The following is an 18,495-nucleotide window of genomic DNA, read 5'->3' as shown; positions in this document are numbered from 1 at the left end:
ACACGCACATACACAAAAACAATTAAGAAAACATAAGTTGTATGGCAAGTGTGGAGATCTAAAATGACATTTCTTATTCTACTACAAAATCATACAAAAAAATGATTAAACTTTTAACAGTGGGACCCACTTTTTAAAATGGCACTCTATGGGGACCCATCTAGGCTTACAAGACTTTTAAAAAAGCAAATCTAGAAAAACAATTATTTTATTTATTTATAACTAATAACCCCCAAAACACCCTTAAACACTTATTTCCTTATATTTACACAAGCTTGCAAACTGCAGGAGCTGAGCTCTTTGCAGGGTGATTAGCAGCTGCTGTATCGATTTTTGAATAGCCTCAGGGCTTGAGGCAATTAGTTACCTGATCTTTCCATCACCCTCTGGCGACCCACCAAAAATCAGGTCGCGACCCCCCGGTGGGTCCTGACCCACAGTTTGGGAACCACTGAGCTAGAGCAATGTTATGCCTCCCCAAGTGCTTAGAGCTGAATAGCCTCGCTGAAGAGCTCACCAGCGGCTGGAGGGGATGGCAGACAGCTCATCTGCTCTGCAGGGAGTTCAGCACTGCTCCCACCTGAGAACAGGCAAGCCAACAGCTCAGGCATTATAGTGCCACAGTCACACCTTCTATAGCCAGCTAGACACGTTGTCACCAGGTGTTGATGTGTCGTGGATACCCACTTTTCCCCACTAGGGGGTGCAACAGAGCTACGCCATTATAAGAACTACAACTCCCGTGAAGCTTCTACAAGCCCTGCCCTGGTCGCGTTCGGCGTTTCGGAACTACAATTCCCATGCTCCTCAAGCCTGGTCCTCAGTGGGGTGTCCCGCGCGCCTGAATGGCAAAGGCACCAACAAGTCAGCAGACGGGCGTTCGGCGTGGACAGCCCGCTTTGCGCCTGAGGACCCCTCTCTGGTTGCCCTGCTAGGCGCCCAGCCCAACTGTCAGTCAATTGGCCCGAGCGCGCGACGGGGGAGGTGGTGCCGGTGGTGGTTGTGGCCGCCGTTGCTACCGCCTCAGGGAGGGAGAGGGAGAGGGAGAGGGAGAGAGCGACCCGCCTGGACAGAGCTGAGCGCCTCGCGGAGGGGGTGGGCGAGTCGGAGGCTGACACCTCCCTCCCTTCCGGCCAGAGATGGACAGGCACCCCCTCCGCCATTAAGGGCAGGCAGGGAGGCACAGATCCCCGCCTTGATAATTACTGGTGGTCTGTCAGGGTCCTCCCCCCCCACCCCTCTGGGGGCACAGAGCGAGCCTGCCACCCCCTATTGAGGCTGAAGCAGGTGGTGCTTGCTGGGAGGAGGTGGCTGTCCCCTCTTCCTCCGTCCCTCCTCCCACCTCACTGGGGAGAGATAGACTTGCCCCTCCCTTTATTGCAGAGAACCCCCCCACCCCTCCTCACCCCATCAGGAAGGCTCAGACAGGCAGCCCACCCCCCTTTTTAAAACTCCACTGACAGGCACACAGGTATTCCTCCCTCCCCCTTTCTCTAGAGGGGAGAGGTTCCTTCCCCCACTGGGGGGGCTGCTGGTCTCTCCTCTCTCTCTCCCCTCCCCCCAACCCCTTACTCAAGATGCTGCTACTGCCTGCCCCCCTGTAACTGCACCCTGGTGCAGGGTGAAGGCGAGGCTCAGCCTGTCCGCGTGCAGGCACACCATGGAGCGCAGAGGGGAGCCTGCCCCCCAGCAGAGCCTGGAATTCACAGTGGAGAATGTGGAGAAGGTGAGGGCGGGATGGGGAAGGGGTAGGAGCTGTTTCCGCCTGTCACTTGTGGTTTGTCTTGGTTGGGGAGAGAGAGTGCCCGATGCCACAGCATTTGTCTGGGTATCCATGCCAGGGGTTCGGAGGGTGTTCCATGCACCCACCTTTCTCTGAGGTGGTCTTGCTGTGCCAATCAAACCTGAAACAGACTTGTGCTTCACCCATTTGGTGGGCATGGCTGCTGTGCCTTGGGCTTCTACAAGGGTACATTGTTGGCTCCTGACATTGCACTACCATGACCCCTGAATCCCACTACACCTTCTGCCTCTGGGTGGTAAAGGTTTTGTTCCTTGTGTAAGGACTTAGGATCTTTCCCAGCTGCCACCTGTCCTGGGAGAGCATCTTGAAGGACTGGAGCAGGGAATGATGCTTTGACATGGGTTGTCATTTTCCCTGCTATTGCCTTAATGTTTGCCCTGGCAGCATAACCAAGAGATATCCTGGTGCTCTCTAAATCTCAAGCATATCATAGTCAGACATGCTTCTTCTCTGGATACTTTGTTCCATCGTTCTTCACTTTGCCCTTCAGTTTTGTTTCTCTGTGGCAATATCCTCTAGCTAAGGAAAGTAGAAGGGCTTTCAGAAACCCAACTAGAAGGTAAACTGTGGCTTGTGGGGAAAACTAGTCATATATCCCTTCTGGTGGTCTTATTCTACTGGCAGGTGTGTCTTCATCTGCCTCTGTTCTCTCTGCTGTGAAGGTAAATGTTCTGTAATCATTAGACTAATTTAAATGGTATTGCAATGCTGAGGGAGGTGACAGCAGCATCAGCATGGGTGTGTGTATGCTCTCCTTGTTTTGTTAGTAAGGATTCTAACTAATCCCTAGTGATGACCAAGCAGTTTCTGTTAAGGACAAAGCTGTATTTGTCCTAATTGATGTTTGTGTCACTAATGCTACATTTCCAAGGAGTTACATTGTAGGAATAGAGTGTATGTGAGTAACGAAAGTTGAGAATCTACAGTTGCAGTTATGTGGTTTTGTTCCTAACCCATGAAGTGGACTAGGCTTGCTCTTTATCCCAAGGTAGACACTGCCTTGTTCAAGGCAAAAGTAGATTTGCAGACTTCTGATGAAAGTCATAAATCATCTGACAGAAAATGTATCTGCCACCTTCAAACTCTATCTCTTGGGACTCGCTTCTTTGCTTTGCAGTCTAGATCCTAGATGAGTGGAGAAAGCATAATCCTTCCTTGGAAGCTTGTAGTGCACTTATTAGTCAAAGGATGGCAAAGGAAGGATGTTTATACTGGTACGGGAGGGAGGTCTGTACTTGCTCTTCAATTTTTATTTCCTCATAACTCTTTCTGTTGGACCAAGGGGCAGCTAGATATCTCAATGGGAAAGCCCTTCTTCCTCTCTTTTTTGCCTACTCTTTTACCACTTTGGGTAAAAGAGGTAGATACAAAACCCTTCATAGAACAAAACTAAGGTGTCTATTGCATTGAATAGAGTTGTCAAATCAGTTTCATACAGAGGGCCGAAATTGGCATTCATGTTACCTGCTGCAGGCAGGAAGTGAAGTCATTAAGAAGGAAGTGATGTTGTTAAGCTGGCCATGACCAGAAATCAGCACATTTTCTCACTTAGGAATTCATTAGCTACAAATGACAGAACAAAAAATATGCAAATTTTGACCATGTTTTCAAGATACAGGAGAGCCCAATTATCACTCAGGCTGCCCTTTCAACAGTGACATCTCAACACAGCTCAGGAACTGATGGTGGAGCTCTGAGAACCTGAGAGATGGATAAGAGCTTGGGCCTTATGTTTGACATCCCTGGCATAGAATGTTAGTGATGAAAATAACATTCAGAAATTTCAGTAGCATTTGACAGGTAGTTGGGCATTCACCTGGATACTGTAAGTACGGTATACTCTCTTTAACTGGTGTATATATTGGGCAACAACAAATGCCACTGCTCTGCTGAGCTCTGGAGAGAAACTTACCTGTTCAATTGTTCCACAGTGATCCAGTGTGGTGCTTCTGCACATTACAGAATACTAATTTGAAAAATATAATAATGCTGCTTCTCTTTTACTTAATGGCTTTTCTGAGTACTCTGCATATACTGTCTCTGTAATCTTTACAACAACCTTATAATTGGATGGGCATTATTGTTCCATTGAGGATGCTGTGCTGAGACTGAGAATGGTAGCTTAAGGACGACTACTAAATTCTTTACTGAAGTGAAGTTTGAACAAGGGACTCCCCACATCAAAGCTTGCACTCATAGTCACTGCCCTAGACCAGCTCTAACCATATCCAAATGGAAACGGATGCTTGTAGTCCTCTGTAGACTATGATTGGCTGTACCTTCCATTATCCACTGATTTGGCATCCGTTGATTTGATTCTCCAATGATACCAGTGTTCACCTTTAAATGCCTTGTAACAAGGGAAAAAGTGCCAAAATCCCACTTCCTGCCTTCGTGCTGTTGAACCACACTGGTTGCAAACTTCTTGGGGTTAAAGATAGCTTTAAAGACCCATTTCTGGGTTTCTTGCTACTCCATTGTCACCCCAGAATGACAATACCGCATTCAGTCATAATTTCATTCCATTAGATTCTATTATTCACCCTGTATAGTGGCTGAATGCAGTATAGTGTCTATACCACTGCATTCTGGGGTGACAATGGAGGATCAAGAAACCTGGAAGTGGGTCTTTAAAGTCATTTTGCCACTGATTTGTTATCCACTGATTTTTTTAAATACACTGAGGGTTCTGGAAAAGAAAGCCAGAGGATAGTGAGGCATGACCTATATAATTAACATGAACGGGGAGAGAGAGGAAGAATGAGACTGGGTATGGATCCTGTAGAAAGGAAACACATTTTTTCACATCTTAGTTAATGGGACAATCTAATATGGTGTGAACTGAGGTTTCACCTTATTGAATGATGATTGCTATTTTAACAATTGCCTGGTACCAGTGAGCTAGATAAAGAGTGGGGATTGCCTGTTTTCAGAGTTGAATCCAACGTGGGTAAGTTAGAAAAGTATGAAGTCAAGGGATGCTAATACTATGGGATGATCTTAAAGAACATTACTGTGAGGAATACTGGCAGGCCTACTTGTGTTCTGCAGCTCCGCACAAGGGTAGGGAAGAAATTTCAAGTATGGTACTGAGTACCTGTTGAATTCACTCTGAGAATCTAGGCTTTCTATAAAATCTCATTGAAATGACTAATATATGGTAGAGTGTGAAGAAGTAAATAAAAATCAAGACTCCACAGAAAAGGGATTAGACATTTTATCTTCTCAAAGAAAGCACTTCACCCTTTCTTGCTGATATGGCTTTGAAGAGTGCTCCATGACATACCTTTCACTTTTCTGCTAGCTTTATCCAGCCTTTGCTACTCATTGTGTTTCCAACAGAACTGAAATAGCTACTGTCTGTTGCACCTTGAATTCAATCATTTGGCTTCTGTTAGGCTACCAAACAGGTTCCAGACAGCTCACTAGTGGAACTCTGATATTCATGCCGCTTTCTAGCAAAACTCAGATACTGACTTTTCATCCAGACTGACTCTATCGCTGCATATGACTTGTATGCTTCCCTTTTCCATGTTAATGTGTATAGCCAGAATGACAGCCTTGTGGTGTAAACCGTGAGGACATGATGTTAAAACCTCTCACTTTCGCAGTGCATATAAAATAGGGGCTAGCTTTTTTCTTCAGAGTTACGTAGCAGTGCTGGCTTCTGTGGTCTAATCTGCTACTGGGTAATACTGCTTAGAATTCCCCTGGAGAGAACATGCCGGCAGCTTCTTTGTGTGTAATGACAATAGAGCAAAGGTTGACATCAGGAAAGGTCAGCACACCCCAGGTGGTGATTAGCTCAGCATGTGCTAGGGAGGTGGGTGTGTAGAAGTTACAGCCATCGGTGTTGTGCCAGAATAACTCCTGCACTGACTTGGAAGGGCAGCAGCAAGATGGTTGGTTCCCCATCCCCAATCTGTCTTGGGCCTCCTTTGCTTTGCTGTCTAGCATTGCTAGTATCCAGCTTTCCCGTAAGATGTATTGTAAGGGTGGAGATCAGCTGACTGCCAAGAGAAGAATGTGAGGCTCCTGGTGCAAGAAGAGACTGTGTCTCAGTAGACTAATTTAATTCCCAGTTCGTTCTGCAGTAAGCAGTAGAAGACTGGAACTGAGATGCATGTTTTAGTTTACAGTGGCAGGCTTCTGCTGAATCTGCTATGCACCTGCTTCTTCAGCCTGAGGTTCTTTGCTGCAAGAGGCAAAAGGTGATGCTCTCCAGATTCAGACTCCCCAAGACTTTTATGCTTTGAGCACTGTATTAGTATTCTTGCAATAATATTCAATATGGGTCTGTGGCTCTCAGTTTATGGCATGTATGGCAAATCCAAGGACAGATATAGTTGAGCCAACATGCTCGCAGTCAGTCTTAAGGTGGCTGGCTGAGTAGCAATACAGCAACCATCCTTTGCATTAGTTCTAAATTCATGGTTTGTTGCCATTTCTGCACCATATTGTTAGATTCAGATAGTTAAGGGTGCCTGATTATCACACACAACATATAAACTTGCTCCCTTTTTTATTCATTGCAGAACTGTCCAACCTCACTGTTTGCTCTATTAATTAGTACAGCAACAAGTTGAGAACAAAGCAGATAGTCAGATCTTTTGAATTTTCCAGAGTCAAACTTCAAAATGTCCTTAAAGAAGAGGAAAAAAGCAGGGGAAATAGAAACTAAAATCAGACATGTAGGAAATAGAACAGCATGCCAGCTTAGGTGTTGAAGGTAAGATACAGAATTTGTAATATTTGTCCTAGTGTCCAAAATTATGTTGCTCCAATTTTTATGTAGGGTTTTATTCCTCTAATCTACTGTGCAAGTAAACCAGATCTTTCTGTGTAGCAGCTTAGACAAGATTGCTTTTCACATAGTTCCATAGGCATGACAGAAAAAACCCCAATGAAATCAGAGACATAAACTTATTTTTAAAATGACTCTAATTTTTCAGTCTCATTATATCACCCTAGAGAAGAAGCTCTGCATGCAGGAGACTGTGTTCTTCAAACATCTCTGCATCTTACAGCTGAAATCATTACCCACTTCCTTCCTGCATATGGTAAAGGTACACAGCCCCTGTTAGGAGAAATCTAGGGATTCCAAAGTAAGGGAAGTATTGGCTTTTGCAATGCTTCATGCTTCTTGTGTCAGTCATTCTTATAAGCACTGTATTCTATCCAATGGGACAACTGAATGGCAATCACTTCCCCTGCTGCATGGTGCTGAGGCAATACTCCTGTAACAAAAGGGGAATAATTCAGCACATTAACATTGTGTATACTGAGATTGCGAAAGGGGACAAAACCCTTGTCCCCCTTTGTGAATTTCTTTTCTTTTTTAGATTTGTAAAGCTAGATGGATTCTGATAGTCATATGGTTTAAATATAAGAACTTAAATTGAACTGGTCACTGGTAGGGCTGAAAATCTTACTGATTGGGGGTGGGGTTTGGAGTTAGAGGCCATCTGCCTGCCCACTGTTGTCCTACTTAACTGTTTCTACCCAAAGGGGCTGGTCAGATGAATGGGGAGGCGTTGTGTGGGGTACCACAGGGATCCATCTTATTCCCCCAAGCTTTTTAACATCTATATGGACCACTGGGAGAGGCCATCTGGAGATTTGAAGTTGAATACTATCAATATACTGATAACATTCAGCTCTATCCTTTTCATCAAATGCTGGGGAGGCTGCTGAGGTCCTGAGGCATTTTCTGAAGGCAACTGGGAACTGGGTGGGGGTTAAAAAACTGAAATTAAATCCAGACAAAACAGAGGTCCTCTTGGTCTGGAAACCTGCAATGCAGGTGCTGAACTATCAACCTGTTCTGAATGGAGTTGCATTCCCTTTTCAGGAGCTGGTGCACATCTTTGGAGGAGTCCTGGATTCTTAGCTGCTGTTTATCATTGTATTTATTGTTGTGCATGATTGTATAGACAGGATAAAAATTTATCAAATAAATAAAGTTAGAGACAAAGTGCGAGGATATATGAGCCTGCCCTTCCTTGTTCTCTGCCCTTGTATTTCTATTCAAGCATGCACATACAGTTGCAGCATGATGCTTCAACTTGAGTTTCTGCTTTATTTGATGTCTTCATTCCCAAAGCTCATTGCTGTGTTTTTCTTTTGACACTCCCCCCGCCATGCCTCTTCCCTGTTCTTTCCCTTTATGGACTTATGTGTGTATATATCTGAGGTGGGGGTCCGTTCATCTAGGAACTGATTCTCAAGCACTTGCCTCTGGATAGAGCGGTTTGGTTTCCATCACTTCTAATTTGAGGTGGTGAGTTGTTGGGGTGGGTGATGTGACAACTGAGACAGTTGCTATCATGCTAAAATATTGAGGAACAGAAATACCAGAAAATCTGCCTCTTTCTCTTTAAAAATGCTATTGCTGATTTACTGCTGCCAAAACTGTCAGGTGAGTTCTTTCCTTATGTTAAACTGGAAGTAGCTTTTCTGACCTGCCTTTCTTTCAGTAGACTTCGGTAGAGCTGACAAGAGGTTTGGGGTTTCCTATGATTTTCACGGTTTGGGAGAGTATCATTTCAAGTGGAAATCTACATTCCTGCAAATGTTAACAACCACCAAGGCAAATTTTTTCTGCAATTCTACACTCTGTTTTGTTAGGTGATGACTGGGTTACTGTCTTATCCTATGAACACCACCAACTTGTGGCCTCTGTACTAATGCAAAGCCATGATTAATGAAGTATCTAGATCCAGCTCTGGGAGTGGTGCTGGTGGAGTAGCAGAGAGGCAGGTGCAGTAACAAACCTTCCGTACAGTTTTTTGTCTCTGGCAATTTTAGGTAAACTGGAAGAACCTGGTGCTGGCATCAGCTAAACTTGGAATTCCAGGTCTGTGCTTTACTTCTTCAGGGAATAGGATGTGTGGGCATCTGCTGCTGAGTGAGCTGCTGGTATGGCGGTTTCATGAATTTGCTTTGCTTGGTCCATATTGTATTGTGTTGCAGAAGGTCTTCTGTACATTGTTGGGGGCACCTGAACATTGGTACTCTGCTTACTAGAAAGAGGTGTTTGTTTCTGCTTTACAGTCATCCATGCTCATGGACAATGGGGCTTCTGTATTTAAAGTGTATAGCGTATATCAGAATTTCTTCACAATGGAGACTGGATTGCGGAGAGAGTCTCATGGTGGTTGTTAAGGGCCATGATACTCAGTTATGCCAAGCAAAGAGGTCAGCCCTGTCCTTGGAGGTTCTTCATTAATCTTGTGGGTAACCTTGAGCAATAAGTGTTTCGTTAATGACTACAAATAACTGATTATATTAGTCTTTATCTAAAACCCCATTGTAGATTATGGTACCTGAGAGGAACAGTTTGTGCAGTTTGAATCTGGTAGTTTTTGTTTTTGTTTTAATTGGCTAGTAAGATGCACAAGTTGTTAGGGTGCTGCTGTGGCACTGGGGCAGGGGTGCCCAAACCCCGGCCCTGGGGCCACTTGTGGCCCTCGAGGACTCCCAATCCGGCCCGCGGGGAGCCCCCAGTCTCCAATGAGCCTCTGGCCCTCTGGAGACTTGCTGGAGCCTGTGCTGGCCTGACGCAGCTGATCTCAGTGTGGTGCCTAACAGTTTGTCCTCTCGCTTGAGCTTTGGGCCAAGAGCTCCCTCCTCTGCTTGTCTGTGATGCAGAGGCAGCAACAAAGGAAAGGCTGGCCTTGCTTTGTGCAAGACCTTTTCTAGGCCTTGAGCTACTGCAAGACCTTCATTCATTCATGTTAGTTCCATCTCTAATATATTCATTTATGTAAATTTATTCAAATTTGAAATGTAAATTAATTCTTTTTTTCCCCCCGGCCCCCAACACAGTGTCAGAGAGATGATGTGGCCCTCCTACCAAAAAGTTTGGACACCCCTGCTCTGGGGGATAGTTCTACTTCAGGGCCAACACTGACAGGTTGCATGCAGCCTATCTTGTCACCAGATCAATGTGCATATCTGACCATCAACAGTATTTTTCCTTTCACAGGGAAGCACTCTACTACTTTTGTTGGAAAATGGTATATAATAATAATAAATGCCTAGTGGGGAGTGTGAATCCATGCAAACATTCTCATGGTTGAAGCTGTTGCTGTGAAGTGCTCTTTTGCTACTTAATTAGTTGTTGCTTTTTTTGGTGTATACACCCAATCTCCTTGAGCTGTTGGATGATCCCACCTTCCTCTGTTATGTTCTTTGCTACCTATGGAGTAACACAAGTGTGCACTGTACGAAGGGGGTAGAAGACAAAGCATAAAGCCAGCAGCACTTTTGGCACATGTTTGAAGGAGGCACTGGCAAGTGTGCCTGGCAGCTTGGTTGCACAGGGCTATATAGTATAGTGTCTGTTTGGTCCAGGAGGGTGGAAGGAAGATGTCTGCTATTCCTCAGAGCCACAGTCAAGACTTGGGTTGTGTCAGGATTGTGACTGTGGTACCAGCTGACTGGGCTCAGTGCTACAGAATCAGGGTTTTCTCAGTCTCCTTTCCTCCATCCTGCTCAGATCATCTGTGCTCCTTGTGCCATAGTGGAGAGGTCTAGGACTTTGCCTGAATGAGCAGATGATGCTCTTGTTGCTATGGTTCCTGTTGCTTGGTGGCAATTGGCTGTGCTGCTGAGAGGTTCGGGATGCTGACTGGGTGGGTTGGTCAGGGTTGAAAAGAAAGCTGCCCAGAATAATTTCTTTCAAGAAGTGAAGAGTGGCAGTCACTGCAGAGCCAGCAGCAGCACAGTGCATATGGAGCATTAGGGCTGCTAAGGCTATAGGTCAGTGGGTTAGAAGACCGTGCTCTGAGTATAAGCAGTAGTGGTGGTATCCTACTAATTGATGGTAACTTCAGTTTGCCTGAGCAAGCAGCAATATCAATCATATGGTGGCATCTCACTTTCATGCAGTTCCTGGAGGGTGAAGTTATATAGTGTGTGTGTGTGTGTGTGTGTGTGTGTGACTAGAATGACTTTGTGTTACTTTAATTGTGGATCTTTGCTGGAAGGGCTGTCTCTTACTTACTTCTCAGTCTCCAGGAGTTTGAGGATTCGGTTTGCTCTTATTTACTTAGTGCTGTCAAGGAGACAAACTGCTATTTTCTTGTTCTACAAAAGCTCAGAGGAGGCACTGCACCAGGGACGCTTTGCTTGTTACAGCTGCTTCTAGTTTGTTTTCTTAAGCACCAAAACCCTGAAGACGTGAATTTGCATTCATGCTCCTTAAACAAATGGGGAGTACACCCAGGGTGACTGACTTGACATTCCTAAGATAAGATATCTGTCCCCTTTTGAATCTCTGTGTTGCTTGAACACTTGAAATATTAGTATACCTGTGCCTCTGTGGCCTGGTATTCATCCAGGCTAGAGACATCCACTTGTTACATAGAATAATGTTTCTCAAACTATGGACCGGGACCCACTAGGTGGGTCGCCAATTTAGGTGGGTCCCCATTCATTTCAAAATTTTATTTTTAATATATTAGACTTGATGCTACCATGGTATGTGGCTGCATTTGGGGAAATGTTACAGACCTATACTTTTAACAAGCTACTACGTATATTCTTTTAACAATTATAGTCAATGGGACTTACTCCTGGGTACGTGCGGGTAGGATTGCAGCCTAGGATTGTTAAAAATGTTCTGGCTTGATGATGTCGCTTCTGGTCATGACATCACTTCCAGGGGTTCCTGACAGGTTCTCATTCTAAAAAGTGGGTCCCAGTGCTAAATGTGTGAGAACCACTGAGACAGAAGGTTGTTACATAGAACACTTGTTACATAGAAGGTCTGCTCTGTCTTTTGGGCTGTGTACAAGATATAACGTTACATGTTTTGCCATCTCTGGTATTGGCCCAAGAATAGCACAGCATGTCAGACCTCCTTATGACACTCTGTGCTGTCCCCCATCACAGGACTGAATGGTATGAATGCCAGCTCCTTATGGTGCTAAGCACATGAATCTAGTTTGAGAATTGAACAGCAGTTGGTGCCAGTATTAGAGCTCTGCACTGCATTGGTCCCATCTCCCCTGCGTTGAGGCATGGGCACATGAAAGTTGCTAGCTTAGGAAGCATTCTGGAGGCTCAGACATATTGGCAGCATACAAATGTCTGGAGGTTTGAGGGCCCAGCTGAGAAGGCGCAGTGTGCTGGGGGATTATAACATGAAGAACTGGATTAGCTGAGTCAGTAATTCAGATGAGATATATTTGTGTTGGTGTCTATGCACCTTTGTGATTACCTATAGCAAGTTTGCAAGAACATCTAGCCCAGGTAGTGTAGTCTTTGCTTGGCAGTTTAACTGAAAATACACAGCATAGTTGCTCTGCTCTAGCCACCTGTGTCAAAACATTTTCTTTCTTATATAGTGCTATCCATGTGCATGATTCTTTATAAGAGATGAGAAGACAGATCCCTGCCCACCAAAGGCTCATAAATTAGAAGTAAACTCAAGGGAAACAGCACAGGAAGAGAGGAACATGGAGGCAGGATAAATAGGAGAAGTATATGGTATTGTTTCAGGTACTTAAGCTTGGTTTGCAATAGGGTATGGGGAATGTTACAGGAATGTTGCTGTAGGGGCACTCAGTAGATTGGAAGGTGGAATGAACCTGAAGCAAGACCACCTGGATCTTGATAATTCTGTGATGAGTTAGACTGAAAGTTATGTGGCAGGAACTCAGTTGCTTCTTCATTTTTATCAAAATGTGTTTCATCCCATTTATCATTTGTCTAATGAAAACTAACAATTATTAAGATTCAAAACAAAGTAAAAATCACAACATAAATAAAACAGCAGGGTACATATTGGCAACATTGGTGCAGCAGAAAACATTAACACAGCAATTAAATACAAAGCCACACCAGAGCCATTGTTCAGTCCTAAAAGTTTGAGAGAACAACATTGCTTAACCAACTATCTGAAAGACAACAGAGAGGAATACTAATCTAGGGAGGTAGTTCCACAGGGTTGGAACAATTACCCACCTACTGTACTTTTACATGGGGGGAACACATGAGGCAGGGCCTCCAAAAAAGATCTTAATGTGTCAGTTGACCCATTTGGTAGATGAGTATTAAGCAATGTCAAGTCACCTGAGACTGCATCATAGAAATTGTGCTGTAGCTTTAATTAAGCATCAGTTCCTCGCTATGATTTTGTTTATGCAGTTTTTGTCTGCTTTGGTGATGCTCTGGACATTTTGTTCCAAATTACATGAAGCAAAACCTATCTATGGAGACTCTCCAGGGGAAGTTGCTTTAACTTCTTGATCATTTATCTTGCCCTTTTTCTACCTTTACTGGCTCTCCTTGCTGAGATGGGGTGACCAAAACTCTACAGTTCAAAATGTGAGCGCATCAGATGTATGTAATGGCATTATGATAGTTGCTGCTTATTTGCAGTCACTTTCCTAATAATTTCCTGCTTTACTGGCCCTTTTCACGACTGCAGCACACCAGGTTGATGTTTTTTGGGAGGACAAGGAGTCACAGCCAATTCAGATGCATGTGTGAAGGACTTTTTGTTTAGTTGAATACACATGCATCAGTTTGTACTTGTTTATATTGAAGCACATCTGTCATTTTATTGCTCATTTGTCTAGTTTGGAGAGATCGCTCTGGAGCTCTTTACAATCTCACTAAGATTCCTAAATCATATGGAGTTGATTGCTTCTGCTTACCTCTAACTCCATATCTTTTATGAACAAGTTCAATAGTCCCTATCCAAATATGGGGTACAGACACAAAGGGGCTGACTTCTATCCATTGCAAAAATTATCCTTTAAAAAAAACAAAACTCTATCACCTCCAAGATCATCCTCCTACTTTGGTGTTACAGCCATCGTTGATCTTTTCACCTTATAAGCCCTGGGTGCATTCTGAGGCCATATCTAGTGTCTAGTGAGGTTAGTCAGCCTGAATATGCATACATTCCCTGACTCCACTTTAGGACTATTATAAACTACAAATCAACTGCAGATATTTCACCAGGCCTAACTCTTCCCTTTTGGTTTTGCTTCTCTTACCATCTAGTGATGCTTTCTGCAGTTGCTTTGCTAGACCCAGTGGCTCCCAGGGCTGGGTGATATCATGGAGAAGCATGGCCTCCCCTTTGTGCATGCACTGTCACCCCCCCCTCACCTCATGTGTGGTCCTAACTTCTAAAAACAGCTTCATTTGAAGCCATACGAAGACAATGGTGATCAGGTGACCGGATTGTTTGCCACATGAGCAAGGTAAGTGTGGTCACCTCCTCTCAGTGGAGATGGCAGAAAACTGCCACTCTGCTGCGGGGGGGGGGGGAATGTACCCTCTGGCTCTGCCTAATCTGTGTAACTGGCTTATTACTCCAGATCTTGTTTTCCTTTTGATTAGTTCAGCTAAAGGTATTACTAGAATGTGACCTTTGGAGTTTTTTCTTATGGACCAACAAGGCTGCCTACAATGCAACCACCGAATGTCCCCCCATCTCAGTGACTTGTAGGTGTTTTATGGCCATGCTGGGTGTCGGCACTTGATCAAAAGTGGGGTCGGTGGGTGAATAAATCAGGAACTTAGTCTTTTTTCCATTTTGTGTGGATAGGGGCATGCGGTGGCACTCAGTAGGAATTAGGGTGTTTGTATGGTGTGGGGGTGGTGGTCTGCTGTGGATTCTCGGGAAGAGGGCATGCAGTGCATGCTACATCTTGAGATATTCTAACTTGTGGTTGTATGTGCATAGCACCTGCTATGATGTCAGATTATGGCTGTGCACTCTTTAATCCACAGATTGGGAAATCTTTTTCAACACTTCTCAAATCTTTTTCAACAACATCTAAAGCTACATTGTTTCATATTATAAACTTTTTTTGGTTACACGTGCTTTTAAAAAACTTTGTATTTATGTTTCTATGTGTTACTTTTGTGTTTGTTTTCCAAACTGACTTGCTGTTTGTTCTCTGCTATAAAACATTTTGCATTGTTAAGAGAGCTGGGCTTAATTTCTTACTGTCTTGTGCCTCTTGAGGATGTAGAAAACTCAGTGAGTTTTTATCTTCTCCTTACAGGCCCTTCATCAGTTGTATTATGACCCCAACATTGAAAACAAGAACCTGGCTCAGAAATGGCTGATGCAAGCCCAGGTCTCGCCACAAGCCTGGCACTTCAGTTGGCTGCTTCTCGACATGGACAAAGTACCAGAGATCCAGTACTTTGGGGCTAGTGCTCTTCACATTAAGATCTCACGCTACTGGAATGATATTCCAGCTGACCAGTATGAGAGCCTCAAGTCTCAGCTCTTCAGCCAGATAACCCGTTTTGCTAGTGGATCCAAAATTGTGCTGACCCGGCTCTGTGTAGCACTGGCTTCATTGGCACTGAACATGATGCCGGAGGCTTGGCCGTGTGCAGTTGCTGACATGGTGCGCATGTTTCAAGCAGAGGATTCTAATGTAGATGGGCGAGCACGGTGCCTGGCCCTACTGGAGCTGCTGACTGTCCTACCTGAAGAGTTCCAGACCAGCCGACTGCCTCAGTACCGTAAGGGGCAGGTACGTAGTGTCTTGGCGCAGGAGTGCAGTTCAGTCTTCCCTCTGCTAGAGCAACTGCTGCAGCAGCAAGACTCTCCTAGCTTCATTAAGCAGAAAGTGCTGAAGTGCTTCTCCAGCTGGGTACAGCTGGAGATCCCTCTGATGGATTGCGAGAACCTGATCCAGACAGCCTTCACCTCCTTGCGTGATCCAGAACTTTTTGACACAGCTGTTGAAGCTATTGTTAATGCTATTTCCCAGCCAGATGCTCAGAGGTAAGTGTTGCATTTTGTGGGTCAGCTGTGGTTACATCGCATTTGTGGCCTGTGCCAGCCACATGTTTCCAGATTCAGCTGTTAAGCATGCTCCTGTGTTAACAGGACTTCTATCCACTCTCAGCAGCTACACTCTGTTTCAAATCCAGAGATTTTAAGGTACAAGTAAGAGCTTTGTATCCATAGAAAGCTGCTGCTTGAACAGAGAATGCAAGTAGAGGTCAGTATATTTATAGACTTTGGAGGGGCATGGGGATAGATGAAAGAGCGAGACTGACGAATGGATTAGTTGGAACAGTCCTTTGTAAGCAAGTTTTAACAAACTTTGAGGCTTGTTTTTGCATGAGATCATATTAAGTCATAAAAACAGAATTGCCTAGCACTGAAACTGGTTGAAAGCACCCTCTCAAGTAATCCAGATTTGAACTGTTGAGCTTCTTATGGAAGCTCTGCAACCACAGCCAATCTACCAGATGAACTGTTGATTGTGCTTTAATCCAGCTACTAGGACAGGATGATATGTGTTTTATAGTAAGATGCGATAGAGTTTGCAGTGTGGCCAGAACTCAATTTTCAGGCTCCTATTAGAATGTCCTATTAGAATTTTGTCATCTGCCTTCATATAGGTTTGTAGCCATTTCTTTTACCTCATTTGCAATGGCTGCTGTTTGCAGTTATTTGCTTGATACAATACAAGAGAAGCTGAACATGAGTGGAAGACTTAAGAGACCAGTGGACAAAAAGGTGAACCTAATGTTTCTTCCCCAGAGGTTCACTCCATGTGTGAACTCAGCCCTTCAGGCACAATATAGGAACTAAAGGGCAGGGAGTTGTCCAAACTATGAGACCTTTTTCAAAATAAGGTCACTGTTTGCACTGACTAGAATGGATTCCACTTGTTATATTGGTGTGGTTCTGAGAGTGAACATAATGCACTTACTGTACTGAAAGGATTCTGTTAGAAGAAAGAGCATATGACACAGTCTGCTAATTTTTTTCCTTCGTCTCTCCTTACTTTGTCTTATAGATAAAATATTCAGTGCTTAGGAGCAAGAGTCCTTGCCCAAAGACTCATCAGCAAGGTGTGTTGCTGAGGGAACTGGTGCTGTGGTTCCTTGTGTGGCAGAGCTATTCATGGCAACAAATGCTATTATAGGTTTTGCATGTATAACATGTTCATCTTAGAGAAAAGAAAATTACAGGGGACATGATACCAGTTTTCAAGTAACTAAACAGATAGCAGAATAAACTACTATTTACCACTAGCACTGAAGGAAAGTAGCAGTAGGATCAAGGGCAGGCTTGAGCTAGATCTTTTGAAGGCATTCTTCATAAGAATGAAGGTGTCCTGCAACAGGTTTCCCAGGGAAGTCACAAGACCTCATTCTTGCTGCTTCTCTACAGGCTGTAAGTCTTAGGGCTGTAAGAGAGCGCTGGAATAATATTGACTGGGAATGGAATAGCTGTGCATGCATCGGAGACATTGGCACCTTTTCTAGTACTTTTTTTTTCTAGACAGTGGTTACTGTGTTTGTGTTACGGTGCCAGATGTGTTCACAGAGTAATCACTTCCACTCAAGCATATCCTGGTCATTACTTCTAAACTGGATTAGAAAGGGGATTTGCTAATCAGCTTTAGCATCAGTGCTCAATTCCAATTTATGCCACCCTTCCCCAATTATTTAAGCTCAGTCAGATTGAAAATGTGGAAAGTCCAAGCCAGAAATAATGTAGAACTGACGAGTGGATTTATATTCCAGTTATTGGACTCTGGGCAGTCTAGTACATCTCAGACACTTCTGAAACACTGATCTTACTCCAATATCTTTACCAAATGAAGATGTAGGGTAGCAGCCTATCCCTGAGCAGAATTTAGTAAAGTGAAATGAGGAAGCATGCATTTTAAGGGAATACGAGTATATCCAGCAATGGAAATAAAAATAATAAAACTTCTATTACTTTAACTGCACTAATTCTCATAGTACATTGAGGGAACAGTGTATCATCAGATGTTACTAGATGTTACTAGATATTAGTTTATAACTAATCCTAAATGATGGGTTTAATGCAGGAAATGGTGTTTTGAAACCCCCAAATGCTCAGGGAGGGGCTCAATTTAGCATGAGAATTGGGGGGGGGGGTTAAATACTTCCCCCTTTAATTTTTATTCTGAAAAGCACTCCCTGTGTAGCAATTACCCCTGAAGTGGTGTCTCTCCAAGACAGATTTAAAGTAATTTTAGATCATCACTAGTCATTATTGCAATATTTATGGCTTATCCATTCTCACCTCTCAGTGATGTTAGGCAAGGCACTCTCTAGCTCACTCACAGTTACCAACCTGTGGTCTGCAAGACCCTGAGCAGTGGTACACGAGGTTGCTGAAAAATAAAATATCACCTTTGATCAGTTCTCACTGAACAAGCACTCCCCCACATACCACCAGAGAGGGCGGAGAACAGGCCACCCACAGCTGGCAACAACCCACAAAGCTTCTCTATAAAAAATCTACCATAGATACCTGCCTATAGTAAAATTAGTGTGAATTAATAGTAAATTAATTAATAGTAAATTAATTAATAGTAAATAGAATATATAGTAAAATTATAGTGAAATTTTTGCCAAGTAATCAAGCTCAAATTATCACTTCGCCTTATCTCCTGGTCAATCAGAGGGCAAAGCCTTTCAACTCTGAAAAGTTTCTCAAGGGCAGACAGGCGCCAAGTTTCTCAAGCAGCAGGCAGCTCCTTAGAAGCAATTTGATAACCTTTTATTCTCCTTCCTTCTGCTGCAGCCTGGTTCTGCTTTGCAAATGCTTGCAAAGCAGGTCTGTTTTTTGAAACACCAGGATGGGAATCCTCCTTTCCATTTGAAGCAGGCTACAATTCAATGCACCCTTACTTAAAAATAACACCAATGGAAAG

The 18,495-nt window shown here is 43.9% G+C and overlaps 1 protein-coding gene across 7 annotated transcripts in view; it reads left to right on the top strand.

The window, feature by feature from the left end:
- Positions 1–1,041: 1,041 nt before the first annotated feature.
- The window catches only part of IPO13 (importin 13), a 62,283-nt gene continuing 44,829 nt past the window's right edge, over positions 1,042–18,495 (top strand). For all 7 annotated transcript variants that reach the window (XM_066623002.1, XM_066623004.1, XM_066623003.1 and 4 more), the window contains exons 1-2: positions 1,042–1,726; positions 14,836–15,572. In XM_066623002.1, the coding sequence (XP_066479099.1) occupies positions 1,661–1,726; positions 14,836–15,572 (803 nt within the window). In that variant the 5' untranslated portion in view covers positions 1,042–1,660. The remainder of the gene's footprint in view (positions 1,727–14,835; positions 15,573–18,495) is intronic.

The sequence above is a fragment of the Tiliqua scincoides genome, chromosome 4, assembly GCF_035046505.1.
Source record: "Tiliqua scincoides isolate rTilSci1 chromosome 4, rTilSci1.hap2, whole genome shotgun sequence".
NCBI lineage: Eukaryota > Metazoa > Chordata > Lepidosauria > Squamata > Scincidae > Tiliqua > Tiliqua scincoides.
This window is presented reverse-complemented; position numbering and strand designations above follow the sequence as displayed.